Here is a 24465-nt window from a genome sequence, read left to right on the forward strand (position 1 = left end):
AAACCAGAACCACCCAGCTGAGTGCTCCTCAAATCCCCATCCCAACACATGAAACCAGAACCACCCAGCTGAGTGCTCCTCAAATCCCCATCCACAGAAGGCTGAGGAGTGAAGACGTGAGCGTGAACATTGTTATTTTAACACAATTAAATCTGGGGGTGATCAGTTATTTTTTAACAACAAATCAGATGATGTTTGGAGCCCTGGATGCCAGCACTCGGGGGACCCCTGTAAACACAGCCTCTAACATCGAGTCACTGGCTTTAGGAGCAGGCAGTGACAGGAAGCTAGGATGACTGGCAGAGCGTGTTAGTCAAAGTCTGGCATTCTGAAGACACTATTGGCAGGGCCAGAGAGAGAGTGAGGGAAACACTATCTGAGCTGAGGAAATGAGAGTTGTTATTTAGTAAGGAGAAGGCCAGGGAGGTTGTCACCAGCAATCCTAAAGAGATTGGGTTAATGGGCTCAAGGCACCTCCAGCGCTCTTACTGGAAGCTTCCCCAGCTAGATGGGCTTATCGAGGCCTCTTCTCACTGCCTGTATTAAACTGAGTAAGGAGAAAAACAACTTAAGGAACAATGGATAAGCCTCCAAGAAGAGACTAGAAGAATCTGAAAGGCTCAGAACAATCTATTGAGGCAGCATGAAGTCCTTGAGTCTTAAGATATGGCTTACCCTAAAGATGGCCTCTAGGATAGGACTATGAGAGCCCATGGTAAGATGACATGAAGATTGTTAGTGGTGTTGCTTTGACAATTTCAGTCAGACAAAAGTTCTCCAAAGGATCAGTGGCATTCTGCAGACACATAGCTACACAAGAGAATTTCTGATGGTGTTATGTGTATACCCCACACAGCTGACAAGATGGCAACAAGGGAGGATTAACCGGGATGAACTTTGTCTGATGGAGATCACAAATGGATGTGCAGGAATCCCATGAACTGTGCATGCGTGTGCTGTACGCCTTAACGTGTATACCATGTGTGCAGATGTGCATGCGGAGGTGCACGGTCCAGGTTGCCTGTCTTCTTGACTCACTCTCCAGCAAATCTTCTTTGTTCAGACAGGGCGTCTCACTGGATCTTGAGGTCACTGATGCAGCTGGAGAAGCTGGTGAGTTCCTATCTCCACTTCCCCAGCACCCAGACACATCCCACTCCGTCTGGGTTTTGACATGGGTGTTAGGGAACCTAACTTGGGTGCTCATATCTTCATGGTAGGCACTTTATTGAGTAAGACACCTTTAAAGTCTACCTAAACAAATTTTGGAAAAAACAAAACAAACAAACAAACAAAAAACAAAGTAAAAAACCAGCCTCTTGCTATATAGCTATGGCATCTTGGATCTCACTATGTCATCCGGGCTGGCTGTGAATTCAGGAGATCTGCCTACATCGGCCTCCTGAGAGTTGGGATTAAAGGTATGGAAAACCATGTCCAACACACACACACACACACACACACACACTGTATTTACCATTGGTAGAAGAAAAGGGATGGGAGACATGGAAACAGGCTGTGGGATCCTAACCTTTTATAGATGTTTAGGAACTGAAGAAGGGTGCTTAGAAAGATGTCCCCAACACAGGAGCTGAGGACTGAGAGAGCAGAGCTGGGGACCATAGAAAACACTCTCAGAGGTCAGAACTGAGCTCTACTGAAGGACTTAGAGACACAGGACTTAGAGGCAGGGAAGTGTCTGTTGCAGTTACTAAGTTTGGTACCCAGTTGAGAAACTCTATCAGGGAGGGAGAAACCTGTCCTCACTGGTTTCCAGTGAAGTATGGTATTCAAGGTGAAGCATCCACAGAGCCCCACCTGGATCTAATTTAGAGCCCGGCCTTGAACCCAATGCTTTCTACAGGCCCAGAATTTTTACAGGGGAAAAATTATAGCCCAAAGCAGAGAACCCGTTGTATTTAATGTGATTTTCTTTCCATTTTGACATCTAACCCATTAACTCAGGTCTTATTTCCTCTATGAAGCTGATGGTTTCATGACTGAAAACCGAGCTCCCTCAGAACAGGAAGGAAGCACCCATTTGCCCAGCATGTAGCCAGGGTCTTCCGTTTACCAGGCCACATTACATGCCTGATGGAGTTAAAGTGGTGTTGAAAGCTCAGGGCCTATTCTCCTCCTCCTTCTGCAAAAACCTAGAGAATGTGTTTCTCCTCGCTACAGAATTCTTTTAACACTGTCAATCTGGAACGACTCAGAAACTATTTACTCAAATAAATCACGGATATTCTGGAATGCTGGAGCTGGAAGGGACCTCAGAGGTCCAAGAGTTCAACCTTCTCATTTTTCAGATGAGGACATTGAGGTTTTATTGGTCAGGGGGATGATGATAAAGTGGTTATGTGACCTGTCCAAGCTTGTATAATTACCGGCAGAGCCAAGAGCAGACATTCCCCATCATTCCATTCTCTGGTCAACAAGCTCTCCTTGGAGCCTGCTGTTTGTACGGCCTGCATTCCTGCTCCACATCCCCTGGACGCTCACTAGATCACGCTCAGCAGAATTAGGATTTAAGCATTCCTATTGTCTGTTGACACGCTTTGATGGGTGGAGATGCTAAAGCTATTGCCTTTGGCAAAGTACTGTCTCTAAGTTTGGACTCTTTTTAGGCCAGATAACCTGTACAACACCTTATCACAGACAATCAAGAACTAAGTGACTTTGCTATGTTCCAAATACAATGATTTTCCTGTTTATATGGCTTCTTAATATATTTTCTGTTGTTAATAGTTGTTAATAACTCCCACTGACTGGGTAACTTATAAAGAATAAGGTTTATTTAAGCTTATGGCTATGGAGGTGGGATGCAGGCGTTCCTGCTGGTGGGGCCTTCTGTGAACTCTCAAGGCAATATAGGGCATCATACACTCAGAGGATCACATGCCAGAGACATAACTAACTAATCTGGCTTGTATAAAACACCGACTCTTCATTAATCAAGGAATGGCAGAGCTCCTCACGAACTAAGCTCCTCCTGACCTTATCCTTCAACAAAAACATTGAAGAAAGGATTAAAATTCTCACTTCCATTTATTTAGCACGAAGGTGTGTGGCGAGAGCAAGTACACCACAGTGCACGTGGAGGTCAGAAGCTCACTCACAGCCGTCCTTCCTTCCGCCACACAGCTCCAGGGGGTCAACCTAGGTCGTCACCCTTGGTGACAAGCACCTTTACTTCCTGAGCCATCTTGCTAGCACTTGGTCCCACCTGCCCTTGATCTCACCTCTTAATACTTCACAATCAGGGGTCATTTTGGTGGGGTCATTCTAGTGACAACACATGGTCACTCTCAAATATTACACACTATGTTCATCTGAACCTCCTCGTCTGCTGTTCTGACCTGTTCTGGGACTTCCCACAATCTTCCCCAGTGCTCTGGAAGGCAGAGCTCAACCCGAGCAAGTCTCTAGCCAGCCTGCGGAGCCACTGTGGAGAAGGGCTGGCATATTCCTCCACACTTGGCATGACACCTGCCAATGAAGAACTTTCAACCCGAGCATCTTCCTGTTTCCAAGGGCAGAAAGGACTTTCTTTTTTGTTTTTTCGAGACAGGGTTTCTCTGTGGTTTTGGAGCCTGTCCTGGAACTAACTCTTGTAGACCAGGCTGGTCTCGAACTCACAGAGATCCGCCTGCCTCTGCCTCCCGAGTGCTGGCATTAAAGGCATGCGCCACCACCGCCCGGCGGAAAGAACTTTCTTAATATTTTTTGAGAAAAACTAATCTCCACAAGGAACCTACTGTTTAAACCCTTTAGGAGCTGTAACTGTGTGCTCTCCCACTTTGACACTTCCTTTCTTTTTTAAGTTTTTTCAACATAATATTTTTATTGGTTATTTGGGAATTTCATATAATGCAACTCAATTATACTTGCTTCCCATTCCTCTCAGGTTTAACCTCCCACCATTATGCCCTCTCCAAAACAAGAAAAAAAGAAAAGAAAAAAAATACACCAAGTCCAATTTGTGTTGCCCATATACTCACTGGAGTATGGCCAAACCCCAGTGGCCAGCCCCTTAAAGATAACTGAGTCCTCCCCCAACCCTTACTCCCAGGAGAAGCCATAAACTATGAAGAGCTTCACTCCAGCTTCTTTATCACAGTTTTTAAGTGATAAAGTGGCTTTCAGTGGCTTTCTCTCTGGACTTTTGGGGGGTAGGAGGAGGAAGAGGTCACCACTAAAGTCTTCAGTGTTTCTCGTCTTCAATTAGGAGTGTACAGTCATTGATTCCACTGCTAAGAAGTTTTCCTACCCATAAAAGCCAGCACCATGTATCATGGACTTTTGTATGGTTTCTGGCACCAGCATGGACCATGAACATCCACAAGGCCGCCAGCTGCAGCAAGGAACACAGACCTCAACATGTTCCCTGGTTGCAGCATAGACCATGGCTTCTGAAGGCAGCCCTGATCATGGACACTGACATGGGCCACAGACACCATCACGGCCCTCAGTGGCAGCACAGACCATGGACTTCAACATGGCCTCAGCAGAAACATACATTTCTTCCAGCATTAACAAGGAGCATGAGCATCAACATGGTCTCAGGTGGCAGCACACACCGTGGGTACCAGCATGGCCTCTGGAGGCAGCCATGGACCACGGACACCAACATGGCATCCAGTAGGGGAACAGACCATGGACATCCATATGGTCTCTTTGGAAACACAGACCATGGGCATTTACTAGGCTTGTGGCACCCTAGTAAAGCAAGGCTAGTGGTCCTTGGACCACAGACACTAGCATGGCCCCCACTGCAGCACGGATCAGGAACACTAGCATGGCTTCTGTGGGCAGCATGAACAATGAATGCCTTTTTGGGAGCTTAAACAAGAAAATGAACAATTCTTCATCTTGGAGATCATAGAGCTCCTTTGGGAGCAGAACCTGCTCGAGCTCCAGGTCACTCTGACAGCCACACTTCACAGCGACATGCTCCCCCATTCACTGCCCCCACATTTGTCTCTGCCCTACCACTGAGTCTCCAGTTCCGCCTTTCTCCATCAGATATACACACTCCATTCTGCCCTCTTTCTCACCTTCTACCATGGATTTATTCATTCAAGTGGCACTGAAAACTGCGGTGTGTCACGCAGTATACTTTTTTGCCCCAAAAGTTTTACATGTCACAGTTTGGGTTTATATTGATGCGAGGAGATACCATAACCAAGGCAACTTTTTTTTTTCAAGACAGGGTTTCTCTGTGTAGTCCCGACTGTCCTGGAACTCACTCTGTAGAGCAGGCTGGCCTCTAACTCAGAGATCTGCCTGCCTAGCCTCATGAGTGCTAGGATTAAGGACATGCACTATCACCTCCCATCTGACCACGAGAATTCTTATAAAGTACAACACTTAATCAGAACTGGTTTATGATTTCAGAGGCTTAGTCTATTATCAATACTGAGGGACACAGCAGCACACAGGCAGACCTGGTGCTGGAGAAGGAGCTGAGAGCTCTACATCTTTATCCAGAGGTGACAGGAAGAGTGCTGTATATCACACTGGGCATGGTTTGGACATGTGTGACATCCAAGCTCACCCTCACAGTGACACACTTGCTCCAGCAAGGCCACACACTCAAGCACACCAGGAGACGTGGGCCATACTTAAACCACCACACACTGCAAATACTTGTTGCAATGAGTCACTGGCCTGGCTCAAGGTTCCTGATTTTTGAAGCACCATAAATACTGCTGAGTCCCATCTTGAATGTCCTGTTTTTCCCCAGAGTCAAAGTGACCTTGCAGCTGGGCAGTACATCTGGGGACAGCGTACGCTTTATCTCCAGGCCATTGCAAACATTCCTGACTGCCCTTGTCACCCGCCAGGAACAATCTTCATGCTTGTGCAAGGACAGCACCTCAGCCTGAACTCTCCGAACCCTTAGTAGGGCGAGGAGCCCAGCAGTGGCAGCTCCATACTGAAGGCAGGGCCCACTGGCCAGGCCTCCTGGAGACCGAGTACCAGCCCCACTCAGCAATGGGTGGGACTCCACCATCTTCTTTTCCAATTCCATGAGAACACTTTGTAAAAGCCTCTTCCCACGAGATCTGTCTTTTTCGTTATTTCAGAGCCACCGAGTGCTCTGCAGGCCCATCCTCCACCACCAGTCCCCTCTGAGACCCTGTGGGTTCTCAGACTCCTCGGAGCAGCTCCATAGTGCCACCAACACCAGTGGCTAGAGCCATCTTGAATCTTTGAGAATGCCACTTTCTTTTTTGTTTCAAGTTTATGCACAGCTTATGATGGTTTCTATGTGGCAAGTGAGCCTCGCTCATCCCTACTTTGTTATCCTGAACACAAGGCACAGCTTCTGAACAAAAACTGTAGAGTCCCTCAGTCACCTAAGTCCCAGGACCACCAGCCACCAGACTGTTCACATATTAAGAAGATGCAGCCTCTTTCCACAAGGAAAGGTTTCCTAGTCAAGTGAGTGACGAGCTGAGCGGAGCTGATGCTCAGTCAGGAAGAACTGTGTTTGTAACTGTATCCATAGGCTTCCTGATACTGTAACAGAATAGCAGAAGAATTTACCAGGAGAAAAGGTTGATCCCGCCTAACTGCATCTGCTGAGAGTTCCAGACAGCAGTACTGGTAAGTGCAGGGTACAGCAAATTGTCTGTCACCTTGTAACTAGAGAGCAAAGGGGTGTGAGGACCAGATCTTGGGGCCTACAACCTCCTGATAGGGTCATCCTGGGACCAATGCCCTGGGGACCACTGAACTTCCGAACTCCAGCACTTCCAGGCAGACACTCTGGCTGTACCAGAGGAGAGGCGGCCACTTTGAATTCTATGTTTTAAACAGAAGGATGAAGAAACACATTCTTTGAACAAAAATCTCATTTTAAATTTTATAACAAACAAATGAGTGCTTTAAGAGTTCTGAGTTTGAAAAAGAAAATGTCGTGCTCAGGCACAAAGAAGAAAATGTCTTATTCTTTTCATGGCCAAATAAAAACACTGTGATGTTTTTGTGGTCCCATCTTTGATCCTCTTGGTAGGAAGTAAAAAATCCAGATGAGTAAATGGTAAATATTCTCAGTTGAAAACAGTTAATGTACAAGAAGTTCTGACCTTGGTGATAAAGAAGAGAAGGTGGGGAATGACAGAGGCAGGGGGAATCTGCGGGAAGTTTCTAAACAGGCTGCAGCCACTCACCAGGCTCCTCCTGAATCCGAACCCTAATACACTTTCCACATCCAGGGAGTGTCACAGGGGAAGTGGAGATGGGGATACCAGAGAGCACAGACCAGCCACATTTATTCAGGGAAAGGAAATAAAGGTGGAAAAAGAAACTGCCTCAGAAACTCCACCCCGCCCATGCTGGTGGTCACCAACATTTCCAGCAGATGAGATAACTGCATTCCCCAAGGAGCCACAAAGCAGACCAGTGAGTGAAACTGAAACATGCTTCCCAGAGAGTTCTTGGTGGTGAGGGGACACCAGGGCAGGCCCCAGTGTGTGCTGTCCCTGCGCCTGAGGCCTGAACAATGCCTGGATGAGACAGAGGCACAAGGCTGGTGAGGCGGGATGGCAAGAAAGGGCAGCAGCTGGCCATGCGTCCAATACCCAAAGAATGCAGGAGTGGGCTTACTGTGTCCTACGCTCCACTCCCTAGGACACTGTGAAGTCCAGTCACAGTCCAACATGGTGTACTCCAGAGGGCAAGGGGGTCAGTGGTCATATTTACACCCTGCACCCCTTTCCTCAGGGACCATCTTCCTGTCATTTTCTAGTGTCCTTTATAGTAGCGGGGAGCATGGAGGAATCTCTGGCAGGCTAAAGGCTTCACTGTAAAGGTGAGCTAAGGGGGTGGGCAATGCTGGGAATCAGAGGAGTCTAAGACTCAGTAAAACCAGTGGCTGTCCGTGCACTCTGGAGCTGCAGTCAGTTAACTGAAGGGGGCAGGGCTATTATTCAGAATCTCAAATCCCATCGCATGGATTTTCTTTATCCTATGCTTTATCAAGAGTGAAGCAGCCAACCTGCCATGGGCATGGAGGGGTGAGGCCGGAGGACCCCAAACCATGTGCACATGTGGGCCACTCTGTAACCATGCTAAAGACCAATGTGGGGAGACACCCACGGGGCTCAGGGACTCTTGAATAAGACACAACTTGGAGATGTAGACCGAGGAGCCCTACTGGTCTGGGGGAACCTGAGCTCCACAGCAATCTGTCTCCCTGTCTAACGACTTCTTCTGTTCTCTTTCCTTCAAGCTGTCAGTCCATTTTTCTTCTTGTTAACACGAAACCCCTAAGCAGCGGACTGTCTCTGAAATCCCACATAATCTGTATTCTGTTACATTTTGGCCCTAGTGCCCACCATTGACTGAAAGGGATCTACTTAATTTCCCAGGGCTGCACGGGTAAGCCTCACTTCATCTGACCAGGGACAGATGGAAGTCAGCAGGGGAGAGAGCCTGCCTTGGGTTTCAAGGAGCTACGCTGGCCCTATAGGAACAGTCGAGAATTAGCTCGATACGGGAAATAACCAGGCCAGCTTAAAGATAACAATTGTATTTTTAGTTGTTATAAGGGGAAACTCATGTTACAAGAATGATAAGTCCAACTTCCTCTGTGTCCAGTGGGAATCGCCCAGAGAGACCAGGCACCTGATCCCTCCCAGTTTTTCTTCCTGGGCTCCGGGTAGCCACGCCTTAACTAGGTGTGATTGGTTAACAGAGCTTCCCCATCAATTACCAAAACTCTTGACGCATTCTCTGCTCAGTCACTAGTTTTTAAATTTATTTTTTACTAGCATAGAAAGACTTGAATTTCACTGTGGCATTTCCCTTCCCCTTTACGCTTCTCCAGCCCAGTACGGTCCTTTCCACTTCATAGCACGTGGTTTTTGCCCTCCTCCTTGTCTCAGCCTCCTGCCTCCCTCTCATGGTCTCCCATCTGCTTCAAGGTCAATACCCATGTTCACATGCAACCATCACAATTACCGTCTGCACTGCAGGAGGAAGATGCAGCTCTGCTTCCTGAGTCTGGCTCACCTCACTCCCCAGATCTGCCTGTGTTTCTGGAGACCTCGCAGCTTCCCTCTCTTGCAGGCGCCCCACAGTTTTAAAGCACTTTGTATTAACACACAGATGAGACTCACAGAAGCCCGAGAGGAGCCAAATCACTTCTTGTTCTTCCTGGGAACCACAGAGTCTAGACCCTGAGGGGTGAAGTTGAAAGAAAATCTCCATTTTCAAGTTAGAAATGATGGTGGGAGATATTAATTCATGGGAGGCGGGTAATCTTTATGGAGAAGCTACCCCATTGTGTTCAATGTCTGCTGTCACCAGAAGTCACTGAACAACGACAAGTTACTGACATTTTCATCTTGAACTCAGGATGATGACGACGGCACATTTACTGAGCTGACCACACATCTGAAATGAGGAGCGGACGGAAGAAATACAGGTTTGTTTTGGTTTTGCTTCAAAACTTTTCTGTAAAGTTTTGAGGTACCTCAGAAAATTAGCAAATGTATGGATTCTCTTTTGATTTCTTGTGCTTAACCAAACTGCTTAAAAAGTCTCCCACACTTGGATGAGATTTACAAGACAGTCACCGTGGCAGATGACTTGTAGGGGTCATGAAAATCAAGACTTTAAAGTTGTGTTTTTACAACTGTAGGTGTCTTGGCTGCTTGGGCAGTGGCTCCTCCTGGCTCCTCAGGTAAGGCTGCACTAAAAATGCAAAGACCTCCGTTTGCATCACCTCTGCTGCAATTTCCCTACGGTTCTCAGTGACTGGCACCTGTCTGCCAAAGTGTCAGCCGCGGGCCCTAGTCCAACATCAACACGTAGCACTTCCTGGCTAGCCCACTGAATGAGAGCTGCCCCGTTACCCGCCCTCCAAGGCTCTTTACTTCCAAGAAAAGCAGGTCTGCCAGGAACAAGATTGGTACAGTTGTCACGCAGAGAAGTCAGTGCTGTGACAGTCCCGTGCCATTAGCTGAGGCTGAGGGCTACCCCAGGACTGGTGGGCTTCTGAAAACCCTGGCCTGGACTTGAAGATCTCATTTTTAACTTCCCAGCATGCCCGGCAGAAGGTCTGAGTGCCAAGAGGAGAGAGGGCGGGGACTGAGAATTGGGTCAATACTGGCTGAGTGTTCAGGGTTCTTAACTACTAATCAAGGGCTGCTAGGAATCCAAACTCATCCCAGACTTTAGAAAGAAGAAATGCCACCTTAGTGACAGTTACATTGCTTTCACGTCTTTATCCCTTCCTCTTCATGCTACCAGGCAGGCCAACTTTCTAACTTTTCCAGAAGGTGCTTTTTATAGACCCCCATCTCCTGTTCCCCATTACTGCACAGGCCACCCCCGCACCCCATCCCTCTTCATGTTTCTATAAGTCACCATCTAAGAAATACTCAATGACATCTGTGACCAGGAAGTCAACCTAGTTACCTGACAAGCATAGTCTTGGTCATTTTTTAAAAAGGTTTATCCTATAAGCCAAGAATATGGAAACTCACACAGGGATACAATCCCATAGTCTCAAGGATACTTAGGGGCCTCTGGAGCACTCAGGAGGCAGAGACAGGAGGATCTCTGTGAGTTCAAGGCCAGCCAGGTATAACCAAAAAAAAAAAAAAGAAAGAAAGAAAGAAAGAAAGAAAGAAAGAAAGAAAGAAAGAAAGAAAGAAAAAAGAAAGAAAAGAAAATAATTCAGTCTCTCAGTGGTCCAATGGTGGAGTCCATGTTTACAACTGCCTGGCAGAGCTCAAATCATGAGATCGGGTACTTTGAGACTTGCCAGCTGCCATGGACACTAAGACGCCCAGCTCCCCCATTTCAATACCCTGCCAGTCTCATTTGCAAAGACTCCTCTGCAGTGGCTCTGTCACAGCTGAGCAGCATGCCCTGCTTAGGAAGGCTAGCCTCTAGCTCCTCCCCCAGAGCACCCAGCAGGGCAGGCACCTGCTGCCTTACTGGCTCAGAGGGGAGATGGGGAGAACCTGACATTTAGGGGGCAGGGAGGGGCAAGACAAGGCACACTTCAACCACAGAGGGTGTAACAGTAAAAGGCCAGATGGCCTCAGACAACCTCACCTACTTTAAAGTTTCTTCTAGGACCCACTTTAAAAAATTTATAAAGGCCAGGGAGTGTTTTCTCTTGTGCACCATTGCCTTTGCTGCATCTACCCTTTCTGCTGCCATAGCTGTCTAGTCACAGACAATACTCAGATGAGTAAGAACAGCTGCATTCAATAAAACTGTATATATACAAAAGGGAGCAGCCCAGGCTGTGGCTGCAGTTTGCCTAGTCTGTTGCAGTCATATAGTAAATGTATTTAAACAAAATTATGGAGGAAGAGGTGGTGGTACAGTGTTGGGTGCTAACTGAATGTAAGATTGTTTGAAAATCAAGTTGTTGAAGGGACATTGCCTAGCACCCTTTCTGAAGGTGGGACTTCCCCTTTTAGCTAATGAATGCAGGTATATTCAAGCCTTGTGGCCTTCTCTTGTAGGCCTACAGAAGGAAAGACAAACAGAAAAATGGGAAAAAGAAATATTAATTGAAAACAACGGCTGCTAAGCTCTCTGCAAAGTGAATCATGAGCCATCTCTACAGAGAACACGGCACAGAGGGCACTACACGGAGAACCACGATAAGGTTTCCGTAAATTCCACTGCACCAACAAGGCTGGGATCCAAGTCCACGGGCTATGATCCTCGCCGTATGATGCACGCATGGGGTAGCAGTGACCCCTTCTCAGGGCCTGTGGGGAGAGGGGCTCCTGGGAGTGAAGAATATATGTCTGACCTTCAAGGGGCTGGGGCAAGGGCGTGACAATGAGAGGCAACACACAGCAAAGCTGACGGTGAATGGTCAGCACATTGAGAGAGAGGGTCAGGGTCATGTCAAGAGGAACCAAAGGGCCCTGTGCAAGAGCATGATGGTCCCAATACTGTCAAGTAGGATTGGTACCTAATATCCCCAGCCGGTTCTTCCATAAATAGACAGTTTTTCTCTTAAGACAAAGCAGAAAAAGACTCAAACCCCACCAAGCATGCTGTCTGTCAGTTTTATGAAACATCTGAACTGAGACCATGGCCAGTACCTCCTCTCTGGATTGGAACACCAGCAAGAAAGTCACAGGTTACCTGGAGCATGCAGAAGCAATGTCCCTGAGATTTCTGGACTGGCAGGGCCAGAGCAATAGGCTGTGACCAGTACAAACAACCAGAGACAAAAGGTCCTCGTGTCTCAGTAGCGGGACTGCCATATGGCGGTGGACAGAAACAACATTATTCCTTGAGCAAAATCTTTTCTTTTGTCCTGTGACTCCTTCTTGTTGTCTGAATAGATTCTGCACATGGGTTGTGTGAGATCACGTGTGTGTGCAGCTACACATACATGTGTGTGTATGCCAACATGTACATGTGGGCAATGGATCAAACTTGGGTATCATTCCCCAGGCACTCTCCTCCTCAAAGAGTGTGTCTGTGTGTGACTGTGTGTGTGTGTCTGTGTGTATGTGTGTGTATATGTGTGTGTATGTGTGTGTATATGTGTGTGTATGTGTGTGTATATGTGTGTGTATGTGTGTGTGTATGTGTGTATGTGTGTGTATATGTGTGTATGTGTGTGTATATGTGTGTATGTGTGTGTGTATGTGTGTATGTGTGTATATGTGTGTGTATGTGTGTGTGTACGTGTGTCTGTGCGTGCATAGGTACTGGATCTCCCTGGAGCAGGAGCAACTGTGATCCACCAGCTGGAAGCGAACCCAGTTCAGTCTTCACCACTGAGGCATCTCTTCAGCTTCTCCACATTTTTTAAACAAAGCATCCCACTGAGACCTGGGGCTCCCCAGGGAAGCCAGGCTCTCTGGCCAGTGATATCTAGGGATCCATCTGCCGACATCTCTCCAGATGAAGGATTGCAAGTACACATGTCTCACGTCCATGTCTGGCTCTTCACAGACGCGTGAGAACCACACTCAGGTCCTCATGCTTGTCATGCTTTCACATTCTGAGCCACCGCCTCAGCCTTACAGGGTATGTTTTATAATGCAGATAATAAATATAGTATACATTTATGATTAAATATTCACATATTTTCAAGTAATATGTAATCAGTAGGCTTAATCGCTGATTACCTACAAAATACATTATAAATATTAATATTACTTATATATTTATATTACTTACATTTTATATAGATTCACACAAGACCATATAATTATGTATTCACTTGTGTACATTAATACATACATTTATATTATTTATGTATAATAATGTATGCATTTATACATTTATGTACTAATTTAAAAAAGTATGTTTTTAAAAATAGTAGTTAAAAATAAATGAGGCAATAAATGGGAAGATTAAGGCAAATTTTCAGGAGATCGTTATTTGTAATATGTTCATTTTTAAAAGGCAAACATTCCAGGCATCATTTGCAAAATTCAGGATGAAGCTACCTGTGACATTCTTTTGCTAACTTATGCAGGCAATCACCACATAAACACAAACTCTTAGCATCCTGAACCGCTGCAGATGGCAAACCTAGGGTCCTTTCTGGTGTGTTCAGTCCTTTGGAATGGTTTCCTGGGGAACAGCTGACTGTGGCTGCTCCTTTCTGCCCCCCCCCAACCCTAGGGTCAATGTTGAATGAGGGCTGTGTGCACCCTCACGAGGGTAGCGACCCTCCAGAGTAAGACCCTCCTCCTCCTCTTTCTCCATCCACACATCCTCATGTGTCTCCATTTAGATTTGCGCTGCCCAGAGGACACACCCTGAGCCATGCAGTTGCTATTTCCACTTCAGTTCTGTTTTGTTTCCTTTTGTCTTGGAGACAGGTTCTCCGAATGCAGCCCAGACTGACCTCCAACTTGTAGTACCATTGGCTCAGCTTCCCAAGCGCTTCCCAGATTCCCAAGGGACAACAGAAGTGAGGCCCAGCACCCAGCTCTTGCTTTTTCTCTTCAAGGTGCTGATCTCATTTACCAGGAAGAAAGAATTCCGAGTCAGTTTCAGACTAAGAGAGGAAGGGGGTATTTGGGGCACAGCATCTGCAGCCTTTGCAGTAGGGTTTTACTTGGGGGAGGGGGCTGGGAAAATATGGGAGGGAGAGGCAATGGTGAGTGCTGGTGAGAAGTCTGGGTATGGCAGGGAACCAGTGACTGCTGTACTCTTTACTATGCTGTCTCTGTGATAAAAACACCCCATGTCCAGTGACTGCTGTTCCAGTTAGTATTCTGTCACCGTATTCATTAGTATTCTGCCACTGTGATAAAAACACCATTTGCAACACAACTTAGAAAAGGGCTTGTGGTTTCAGGGGGTCCATTCTGGGGAGGAGCCATAGCAGACAGGCACAGCAGCCAGAGCAGGAACCTGGGAGCCTGCACTGCCAGCCTGAAGCAGAGAGGGCAACCGGAAGCCTCGGGGCTATGAAACGGAAACCCCACCTCTACTGACAGACTTCCTCCAGCAGGGCTGCCTTCCCCGAGTCTCCCCAAAGAGGACCACCAGCTGGTAGTCACAGGTTCAAACATCTGAGCTATGGGGTTATTCCTCGTTTAAACAACCATGCTGTCTGGCACTTGTGGTGCTGGTGGGGTCACAGGCTGAAGGGAATTCCTTCCCTTGAACACAGCACATAGCAGTAAGGTAAGATCAACTGCTCCTGCATGGTGGAAAACTGGGTCTTGGACCTGGTGCCGCTCTTCTGCAAAACAAAGCTATCCTACAGACATGGCAAATTGAGCACTGATGCCATGAGCACGGGGATAATGAGCCCCTGCGGGTTCCATTCGCTAATGGCAAGAATTGATTACTTCATGCTGAATGTGTAATTAAAGCGGGGAGAGGTAATGAACAGTGAAGTTATGAAACGGATACGGTAATCAATTAGGTTTTTACTTCTGCTTAGAAAAGACTGAGGAAGTGTTTGTCTGCTGTCTTTCCAAGCTGACACAGTAAGATACAGAATTGATGAGTTCAGAGAGAGCAATAGACTGCTAAATTACATTTCTTGCCCTGTAGGACATCATCAGAAAGCTATCCCAAGCCTGGGTGAGGAAAATCACAAAACCCACATTAGATAAAGTGGTAGTTCCCATCATCTCATGTGTTCCAACAACCATACTGGTTCTGCTTATGTTCTGAACCAGTGGGTAAGAGACATCATGGAGACCACAGGAGACAAGAGAAATGTTGGTACAGCCAAGGCTACTAAAACTTGAAGGAGTTGAAAGATGTGGAACTTAACCTATGAACTGTAAATCTACATCTGATATAGTTCTGCACCACAAATACAGCAGGACACTTGTTTACTTAAGTTCACACCAGGAAGAACAGAAGAAGTCAGGATGCAGAAGACACGGAAGAGGACTGGATGCGGGAGAAGACACAGAAGAGAACTGGATGCGGGAGAAGACACAGAAGAGGACAGGATGCGGGAGAAGACACAGAAGAGAAAGGGTGCAGGAGAAGGACATAGCAAGGTGGAAGAGCTGGTGTGCACGCATGTGCTGTGGATGTGTGGGAGGTATGCATTACGTGTCTGTGGTATTCTTGCTCAGCAGTGATTGAAGTGATTTAGGCTTGCTATTATCTCATTGCAAGCTAATGGTTAAGCTTGCTCTTCCTCAGGTTATATCAGATTGTAAAATGAAATGGTAACTTTTATTGTTATATGGAGGAAAGCAATATGGGAGACACAGGACTCGAAATATTTGTATAGCCTTATGAAGAGAATTGCTTAGGTGTTAACTTGTGAACACTAAAACAGATTAGTATGAACAAAACATTCATATACTCAAAATCCAGGCAGGGATTATCCCTCAGTTCTGTTACTGCACGGTAAGTGGCCATGAAGGGTTAGGTAAATTGTTAAGATCGCCTCTCCAGATGGTGCTGCAGATGGCCGCTGCCTATCACCTGGTTAGGTTGAATTTATAGATGAGAGGCCACTACAGTCTCACACAATATCACCGCAACTTTGTGCAATTGGTAAATGTTCAGCGTTTATGAAAATGAAGCTCCTGGAGCTGGAGAGATGGCTCAACACACATTGCTCTTGCCGAGGACATGAGTTCTATTCCCAGCGCCCACATCAGGAAGTTCACAACTGCCTGTAACTCCAGCTCCAGAGGGTTCCTGAGCATGTGTACTCCAGCTCCCCTCAGACATGTGCACTCACATGCATACACCCACAGAAGGCATGCACAAAACCGTACGCTTTAAATAATTCTTTAAAAACTATAGGAAACTCCTAAAAAGAGATACGCAAATGTGTTGATGGCACGAATACTAAAATGAACCTTCCGCCCCAAAGACTCAGGATAGCTCAAAATCGGATTTTAGCAGGAGAGAGAATGGTCTGTGTCTGTGAGCACCCTGCTTTCGCTGCATCTGCTAACTTCTCTAAGGCATTTGAGTCTGGGAGCTGCTCAGGAAGCTCCTAAGCAATTGCATGCTCAGACGGTATGTCCGTGGAGCACAGAACACAAACAATACTGACACTCACTGGGCAGCTTTGGGGTGCTTCGAGGCACCTGAGAAACTTCCATTTGGGGGGGGGCAGGGGCTTCGAGACAGGGTTTCTCTGTGGCTTTGGAGCCTGTCCTGGAACTAGCTCTGAAGACCAGGCTGGTCTCGAACTCACAGAGATCTGCCTGCCTCTGCCTCCCGAGTGCTGGGATTAAAGGCGTGCACCACCATGCCCGGCCCTGAGAAACTTCTTCCATTGCGGTGGGATGCATTATCAATCATGGTATCAGTTATAGCCTTGGTTATTAAAGTTACAAAAATATTAATAGCAAAAAGGCTTAGCTCTAGAAAGGCCCTCACACGATAGGGAATACATCATGCCTAGATTAAGCCAGTATTAGGGTCAGCCTAATTGAGCAGTTTGGGTCCTGGTTCCTTTGTGCCTAGCAGAGGCTAGATGCTGATCCTCAGCTTATGAAGCTGCATAAACAGGTGCAAAGAGACAAGTTTTGTATTCAGCAACGTTCCCCAGGGCCAACAGCACATCACACGCTTTCTCAGTGTGCAACAGAGTGTAGTAGCCCGTAGCCTGTGGGAGGCCGCCACTTACTTAAAGAGAAAACTTTGAGAAGTGTTAGGTGCTAGAATCTGATTGTTTTGTTTGTTTGTTTGAGTTTTTGTCTGCTTGTTTTTCTGTTTAAGAAAATTGGAATCATGCTGGGCTGGACATAGAGAAGAAAGACCAGAAGCTGTAGCACTTGGTGCTAACACGACGTGAGCGTCGACTCTAACTAATCACTCTGAAAAAGAACTCCACAGAGATTTGTACACTAATCCACTACACAGACATCCTTATTTGTTCTCTGGAGCGGGTGCTTTGGTTTGGTTCTAGGAATTGAACCCATAGCATTGTACATGCTAGGCAAACATGGCACTGAGCCCCAAGCAGTGATCCGTTACAGATGGCCAATGAATTCCTGAAATGGGGCAACACTGCAAAGATCTGAGCCAGGAGTAGGGATTTGGGGAAGAAGTTAGGTTAGTTAGAATTTCAAATAATCAGTGAATATGTTTCTTAGCAGAAGTATATCCCAAATATTGCAATATTGCATGGGATCTACTCAAAGTTTTAAACACTTAGCAGAAGAAGTTCAAATCTAGCTGGATGTTTTTTGCTTCTATCTGATGAACCTTAAAACATTTGAGACATCTCCATTCATCAAAGGATACAAAATAATCACTGCAAAGAATGTCACAGACATGGAAGCATAGTCCACCAGGTCCCACTGCTGACAATCAGGAACTCAGAAAGTACAAAGCAGTGTGACAGAAATAGAGGGTTTCCTGACCGTGACACTCCACACAGAGTACAGACAGGTCTTTCCCACACATATTCTGTGTGATAAATAGTAGCACAGCCCTAAGAGTGTCAGCCACCTCAGCCTGACATCATAGGAGCAGAGTGACAAATTCTGGCTGTGATGTTAGAGCGACTGAGAGATGGGATTTGTGGTTTTCCTGGGGTTTTTGAGACAGTCTCATTATGGAGTCTTGGCTGGCCTGGAACTCACTATATTGACCAGACTTCCAACTCGGAGATGCACCTGCTTCTGTTTCTGGAGTGCTGGGATTAAAGGTGTGTTTCACCATAACTGGCTCAGTTGAGGGATGCTTTATCATCATCACGTTTTATGCTGGAAACTAAATTCAGGTCTGTTTCTTGGTTCCCAAAATACAGATCACACCAACAAAAGCATTTACATGTTTGTTGGTATAAATTCCAGAGAATCCAATTTGATAAAGAGGATGCTGATGGATTCCTCAAACTCCAGGGGAAGCCAGGTGCCGGCATTTGATGTAATTATTGTACCTCGTCAGAGGACGGACTTTCAGGACCCTCCCTCAAGGGAAGGGAGAGAATAAGGGCTGGTTAGGGAGTCTAAGCCCCCAGCTCCCTGCCCAAGCCTATACAGCAGAGCCATGGAAGAATTCCCCTGTGTCTCCATTTCTCCAGCTTTAGTAACTGTATATTACCTCCAGGGTAACCTGTGGAGGCCTCTCAGCAGAAGAGACACACGCCCTGCAATTTAGGGGACCACGGAACCAGTTTTGTAAAGTTCTATCTGAGCAACAGGACACATCTGTGAACCTACAAAGCTATTGCCACCATTGCAGAAATGAGTCCAGGCCAGTAGCCCATCCCTCAGACAGCTGTTGGATTCTCCCTCCTACCTCTGTCTCCCTTCCCCTCATTTTTTTAAAATGAGAGACCTGGGGATTGAACTCAGGCCCTTGTACCAAGCACTTTACCAAAAACCCATCTCCTAGCCCTGAACTACTTTTGAGGAACCGTGCAGGTCCTTTTCCTTAAACTCTCACCTCACGGAATGACAGTTCTACCCACTTCTGTATCCCTCCGACTGGACTGAAAGCACCACAGGTGCTTACAGATGGTGATGTCATATAGAACTCAGCACCAGGTACCCAGGAGCTGGGCCCACCCACAGTGGCTGGGCCTTCCGCCATCAGTCATTAATCAACAAAATGCCCACAGGCTAATCTGATGGGCAGCAGGCTCATCTTCGCAGACGACCCTCGTCCGTGTCAGGCTGGCGAAGGTAACTGGACAGAGTACCCGAGAGCGCATGCTGTCCACTGCAGCTAGCCAAACATCAGAAACTCATTCCCACCAGGCCAGAGTGCTTCTTCAGAAAGTAAAACTGCTCATTCTATACATTTGAGGACCTCACTGGGGTCACAGAGACACTAGGTTAAAGTTTGGGGGTGCAGGGGCCTCAGAGCAGACATCTGTGTATGCATCCCCACATCTTTCTCCACCTGGCTTTCATTTTCAGGTCTCGGTTACTCATCTTTTCTGCAGGCCTTCCAAATAAAGGTTCAAAAGACACATTTTCTCCAAGAAAGTGTGCAGGGCATTCCTGGACCGAACTGCCCTGGGCTCTGCAAAAATGCATTTTCTCTGATAAGCATGAAGGTGGGTTTTGTCTCTCCTGGATCTTTTCTTCCTAACTTAGTGGAGGGCTAGATACAGCCAGACTGATAAGCAGTAGGTTTTGGCCTAGGAAAGCAATCTGGTTTGTGCCTGTGGTTCCCCTACAGGCTAGAAGAGTCCTAGAACCTGACATTGGGGTTATGAGCTGCCCAGAGAGAGTGCTGTGAACCAAACCTCTTAACTCCTGAGCCATCTCTCCAGCTCCTCCACCTATTATTATTATTATCATTATTATTATTATTATTGACAGGATTCTTGCTGAACCTACAGCTCACTCATTCGGCGAGGCTGGCTGCTCCGCGAGCTCCTCTGCCCCCACAGTGCTGGGGTAACAGATGTATGCTGCAGTGTCTGGCTTGCTGCTGGAGTTAGAGTTGTAAGCTGTCATGTGACGCCATGTGAGCACTAGGAATTGAACTCAGGACCTCTGGGAGAGCAACACAAGTCCTTAACCACTGAGCCATCTCTTTATCCCTAACCCCACACAATTGGTTTTATGAAGTGTTGCCGATGGAAACCAGGGCTCTGTGCACACCAGGCCAGCACTCTACCAACAGAGCCACATTGCCAGCCCCACCAAAAGAACAGTGGGACTTTCCAAAGTGAGTCTAAACAAATCCTATCTATAATGGAAACCACAATGGACATTTAGTTTCCATATCAACAACTGAAAATCCCAAAGTCTGCTCGTTTCCACCTGGCCTGCAGCTTGAACTTCAGGTCTCTCCAGTGAACCATAAATTCAGCCCCACTTTCTAATTCAAAGGCGCTCACGTGCAGCATAAATCAGAGGGGCTGGAAGAAAGGGAACGCACTTTTAGCACAGTCTCAGAGACAGTGCATTAAAACAGCTCTGGATGGTTAATAGAAATGAAAACACCTTCCCAAGACAGAAAAACTTCCAAAAGATCAAGCTGATCGCTCTAGTTTACATAAACTGTTCCTATATAAGCCGCTCTGGTCATAAACGTCTAATCGGCTCCCAGGATCTGAGACATAATCAAGGATCCCATTACCTGGCGTTCCATGGCTCTGATTCCCCCACAATTTTCATTCCTATTTGTAGTCTCTGCCAGACAATAAAGCCGGTTCCCCTGCAAACCCTTCCCCAGATGGTTAGATCATTGTCAGTCCATTTGTCGGCTTGCTCCCATGTTCAGATCTCCTGGAACTCCAGCGAGGGCAGTAAAGACGGCTCGAGAGCACTTGGACGGGAGGCCTCTCCAAGGCTTTGACCTCATTTATTCTTGGACCTTGAAAACAATTGCCGTGGCGTTTTCCAGCAATTTTCAATTCAAGTAAACTTGATTTGTTTCCAAACAAGACCTATCAATGGCAAGATGAAGGGAGGAGGAGGCCCTGGACAAGACAATTGTAATGATAAGGGAAGGGGGGAGCGTTCCCAGAAGGGAGGTGGTGGAGAAAGAAGAAACAGACATTCCAGAAGTCAGGCCTACAACTAGGCTCAGATGGTGAATATGACCATTCAGAAATCAGAGATGTTCCGCCGTGGACATTAAAAGTAGTACCCTTTAGCTTGAGCGGTGTAGGGCAGGTGATGAGGCACCTTTGTCACCTGTCATATGGGCCATCAGTGACTCCCCTCTGACTGAGCATAGAGTAGAGTGGCACAGCAGATTTAGTTAAGACTGCTTTTATGTGGTCCGGGAGTCTTCAGGAGGAAGACCTAGACACAAAGACCCTGGGAAAACTGGTTATGTTCATGTTTAGGTCTGAGGGCGGGGCCAAAGAGATGACCTGATGTAGCAGGCTGGGTAAGGAAACTCAGCAGTGCGTGCCCACATTGTCTTGGCCTGTCTTTGTGGCATTCCTTTCAGGGTGGAGGACAGACCCTCCCGCTGACCCTCCCCCAGACCCTCCCTCTGACCCTCCCTCAGAGGTCTTTTGATCAAGGCAGTCAAGGTAAACCAGAGAACCTTTCCGGCCAGCTCTTACATGGGTAGTCAGGAGACGATTTCTAAGTTTCGTGAGTTGCGCTTGGAGAGAGGGGTTCGGGATTCTATGCCTGCCTTGAAGGGGGGGGGGGGAAGTAGGAGAATGAAAGACAGGATAAGGTCAGGAAGAGAAATTTTTTCTGCGCTTCCCAGTGTCCTGTGGCTCAAAATAAGCAGCAAGCAAGCGCCAGTGCCAAGCTCTGCACACTGTTTCTGGGCCCCAGTGGTGGAGCTGCTCACATGCATCCACAATGGCCCAAACTTCCACAACTGTAGGACCAGGGAGACGGTTCTCATTTCTCACATCTGCAGAGATCATCGCCAGCCACTCAGAGACCTGGGGGTTCACCTCACTCTGACTTCCCACAGCCTAAGTGCTACCAAGCCCTGTGTACTCCACCTCCTTAGCACCCAAGATGCCTGTCCCTCTCTTAGCATCTCCAAACTCTGGCACAGTCTTGGGAATTTTAAACTGCCCATGGGTCTCAGCACCCGCTCTTATGTTTGTCGAGCGCCCACAGGAGGGCTTGGCAAATACTCAAACAACGGGTTCCTCTCATTGGATTAGTCTCCCCACCCACACACGAGCCTGGCAACCCTCTGGATCGTTCTGGTTTTCTCTGACATGATCCTAGTATGTGTTCCCTCAATGACTGCTCTCTTGGTCTCTAAGTATTCTAAGGTCTATACGTGTCCTCACCTGCAACTTGAGAAAAAAACCAAACCTAAGCCACAGGATAATGATTAAATGAGTTAATTCAAAGTGAGACTTTAGAGTAGTAACTGGTATATACAAGGGTGGTACAAACCTTGTTTATAATAATGTGTGTGCTTGGATCAGCAAGACAATGAAGTGGAGACGGGGGCCTGCAGGATGACCTAGGCCAATCAGAGGAGCTAAACGGTTCAAGGAGAGACCCTGGATGCTCAAACATTGTTGTCTGACCTGCACATGCAGCCTATGACAACACATGCCCGTATCTATAACCACACACAATAAATACATTACAGTGCATAATTTCATAAACTCTGTGCTCCACAAATACATGCAGAATGGACTGGCCAGTGAAAGAATTCACCAGCCCAGGTCCTGCCCCCATCTATCCCAGCCAGCTGCAGTTTGTAATAGAATGGAGCAGGGCTGTGTGGAAATCAGTGCCGGAGAGGAATCAGCAACCCTTGCTGTTCTTCTTTCCCTGCCATCAGCAGTATAAACACATCTTTGCTTCCCTGGGGTTTGGAATCCATGCTGCTGTGTTGTGGAAGAACTAACTGAGGCAAGGTGATGTGGATATAACAGATGCAGGAGTCAGGGATCACAGAGTCCTGTTACTGGATGCTGTTTCCAGTAACTAAGGTGCTCTGCTTAGAAAGCCTAGTCTGTTTTCTTTTCTTTCCTTCCTTCCTTCCTTCCTTCCTTCCTTCCTTCCTTCCTTCCTTCCTTCCTTCCTTCTTTTTTTTATGAGACAGGGTTTCTCTGTGTAGCTTTATGACTGTCCTAGAACTCGCTCTGTAGACCAGGCTGGCCTCAGACTCACAGAGATCCACCTGCCTCTGCTTCCTTAGTGCTGGGATTAAAGGCGTGCGCCACCACCGCCGGTTCTGCTTTCATTTCTGTTGTAATGAAATATTTTGATCAAAGCAACACAGGGCAAGGAGTTTATTTCTTAACAATTCCAGCTCGTTACTGTGGGGAAGTCAAGGCAGGCACATAAAATGTTACCCCCACAGGCAGGAGCAGGAAGACAAATGTGGGGATCCTTGCTCGCTCACTCAGATACCCTTCTTCACTCTTCAGCAGTCCAGGACGCAGACCAAGAACAGCGTTCTCCATGCTCGGGACCAGTCCTCCCACTTCCAAAATACAGCTCTGTATAACTGAGGGAGCACACACTGGAAACAAGCCCTCACAGCTACTCTAGACAGTCCATAGGAATACAATACAGGCCTACAGTATAGGCCAACCCAATGTAGACAAGTTCTCACCTGAGAATTTGAGGTCATTCCAGGTCATTCTAAGTTGTAGCAAGTTGACAAATAAAGCTAGCTGACATGCCACCAGGCTTGCAAATGAGACCAGACCAGATGCCTCAGAGAGTTTCCCATGCCAGGTGGTCCCTCCTAGCTAATATGTACACCGGAAATGCTATCTTCCATGGCTAATAGGGTGTGCTTCCTGTCCCTCTGCACCGTACTTCAGACTCCTAGAGTCCAAGTCAGTCATGGACTCCATGACATGGCGGTCTACAAACAGCCAGTGCACAAAAGGAAGCCCAGACTTCTAGTGAGATTTTAGCAGCTGTACCAACATCTCCATCAAATGCTAGAGATGGAAAATGTGTCTGTGGATGAGCCCAACCCTGTGAGATCTTATGATCTCACAGTTTTGTCACTTGGCTGTGGACAGCTTACATGGGTTTCCATAGCATCATCACATGGTGCCACAACGTGGATCTCATTCTTCCTTCCCTGTCACAGGAAGGGGCTTCTTCCCGTCCCTCGGCCGAAGCTGACATCTCTACTCGTGCCTAGACCCCTGTGCCTCCACACCCACACCACATCACAGTCCACTATGATACACTTGTTGATTCTCGCCCATTCACTCGCGAATCTTGGAAACAGGCACTTCACTTGTAAACAAGTAATTCTAACAAACACATCGACAGAAACTTGGCCTTTGCACGGTTTAGACGACAGGATGTGGTGTGGAAATCCATCGCGGGTGATGAAGAACGCTGGGAGTATAGGGAACCCACCTGTTTTTCTGTGGAGCAAACTGGATCTGTGCCTGCAGATGCTGAGGTCCTGGGCCTGGCTCGGGGCTGAGGGCACTGAGGTGCTCTGAGCTGCTGGGCTCCCAGGAATGAAGGGTGAGTTCCGGGGCAACCTAGCGTCACTCTTCTCCATGTACGATAAGAGGAGAGCATCCTGAGTTTTCTTCTTTTCCTTTTTTAACATGTTGACCAGGATATCTGAAATCTGATTTAAGGATTTAGTCACTCCTAAGAGGTGATCATGATCAGACAA

General features: G+C 47.1%; 1 protein-coding gene across 1 annotated transcript in view; it reads right to left on the reverse strand.

Moving 5' to 3' along the window:
- The window catches only part of Kif6 (kinesin family member 6), a 320310-nt gene that overhangs the window by 128061 nt on the left and 167784 nt on the right, over positions 1 to 24465 (reverse strand). Inside the window, exon 13 of the mRNA XM_026785828.1 lies at positions 24195 to 24410. Coding sequence (XP_026641629.1) covers positions 24195 to 24410 — 216 coding nt within the window. The remainder of the gene's footprint in view (positions 1 to 24194; positions 24411 to 24465) is intronic.

This window comes from Microtus ochrogaster, linkage group LG2, assembly GCF_000317375.1.
Source record: "Microtus ochrogaster isolate Prairie Vole_2 linkage group LG2, MicOch1.0, whole genome shotgun sequence".
Classification (NCBI taxonomy): Eukaryota; Metazoa; Chordata; class Mammalia; order Rodentia; family Cricetidae; genus Microtus; species Microtus ochrogaster.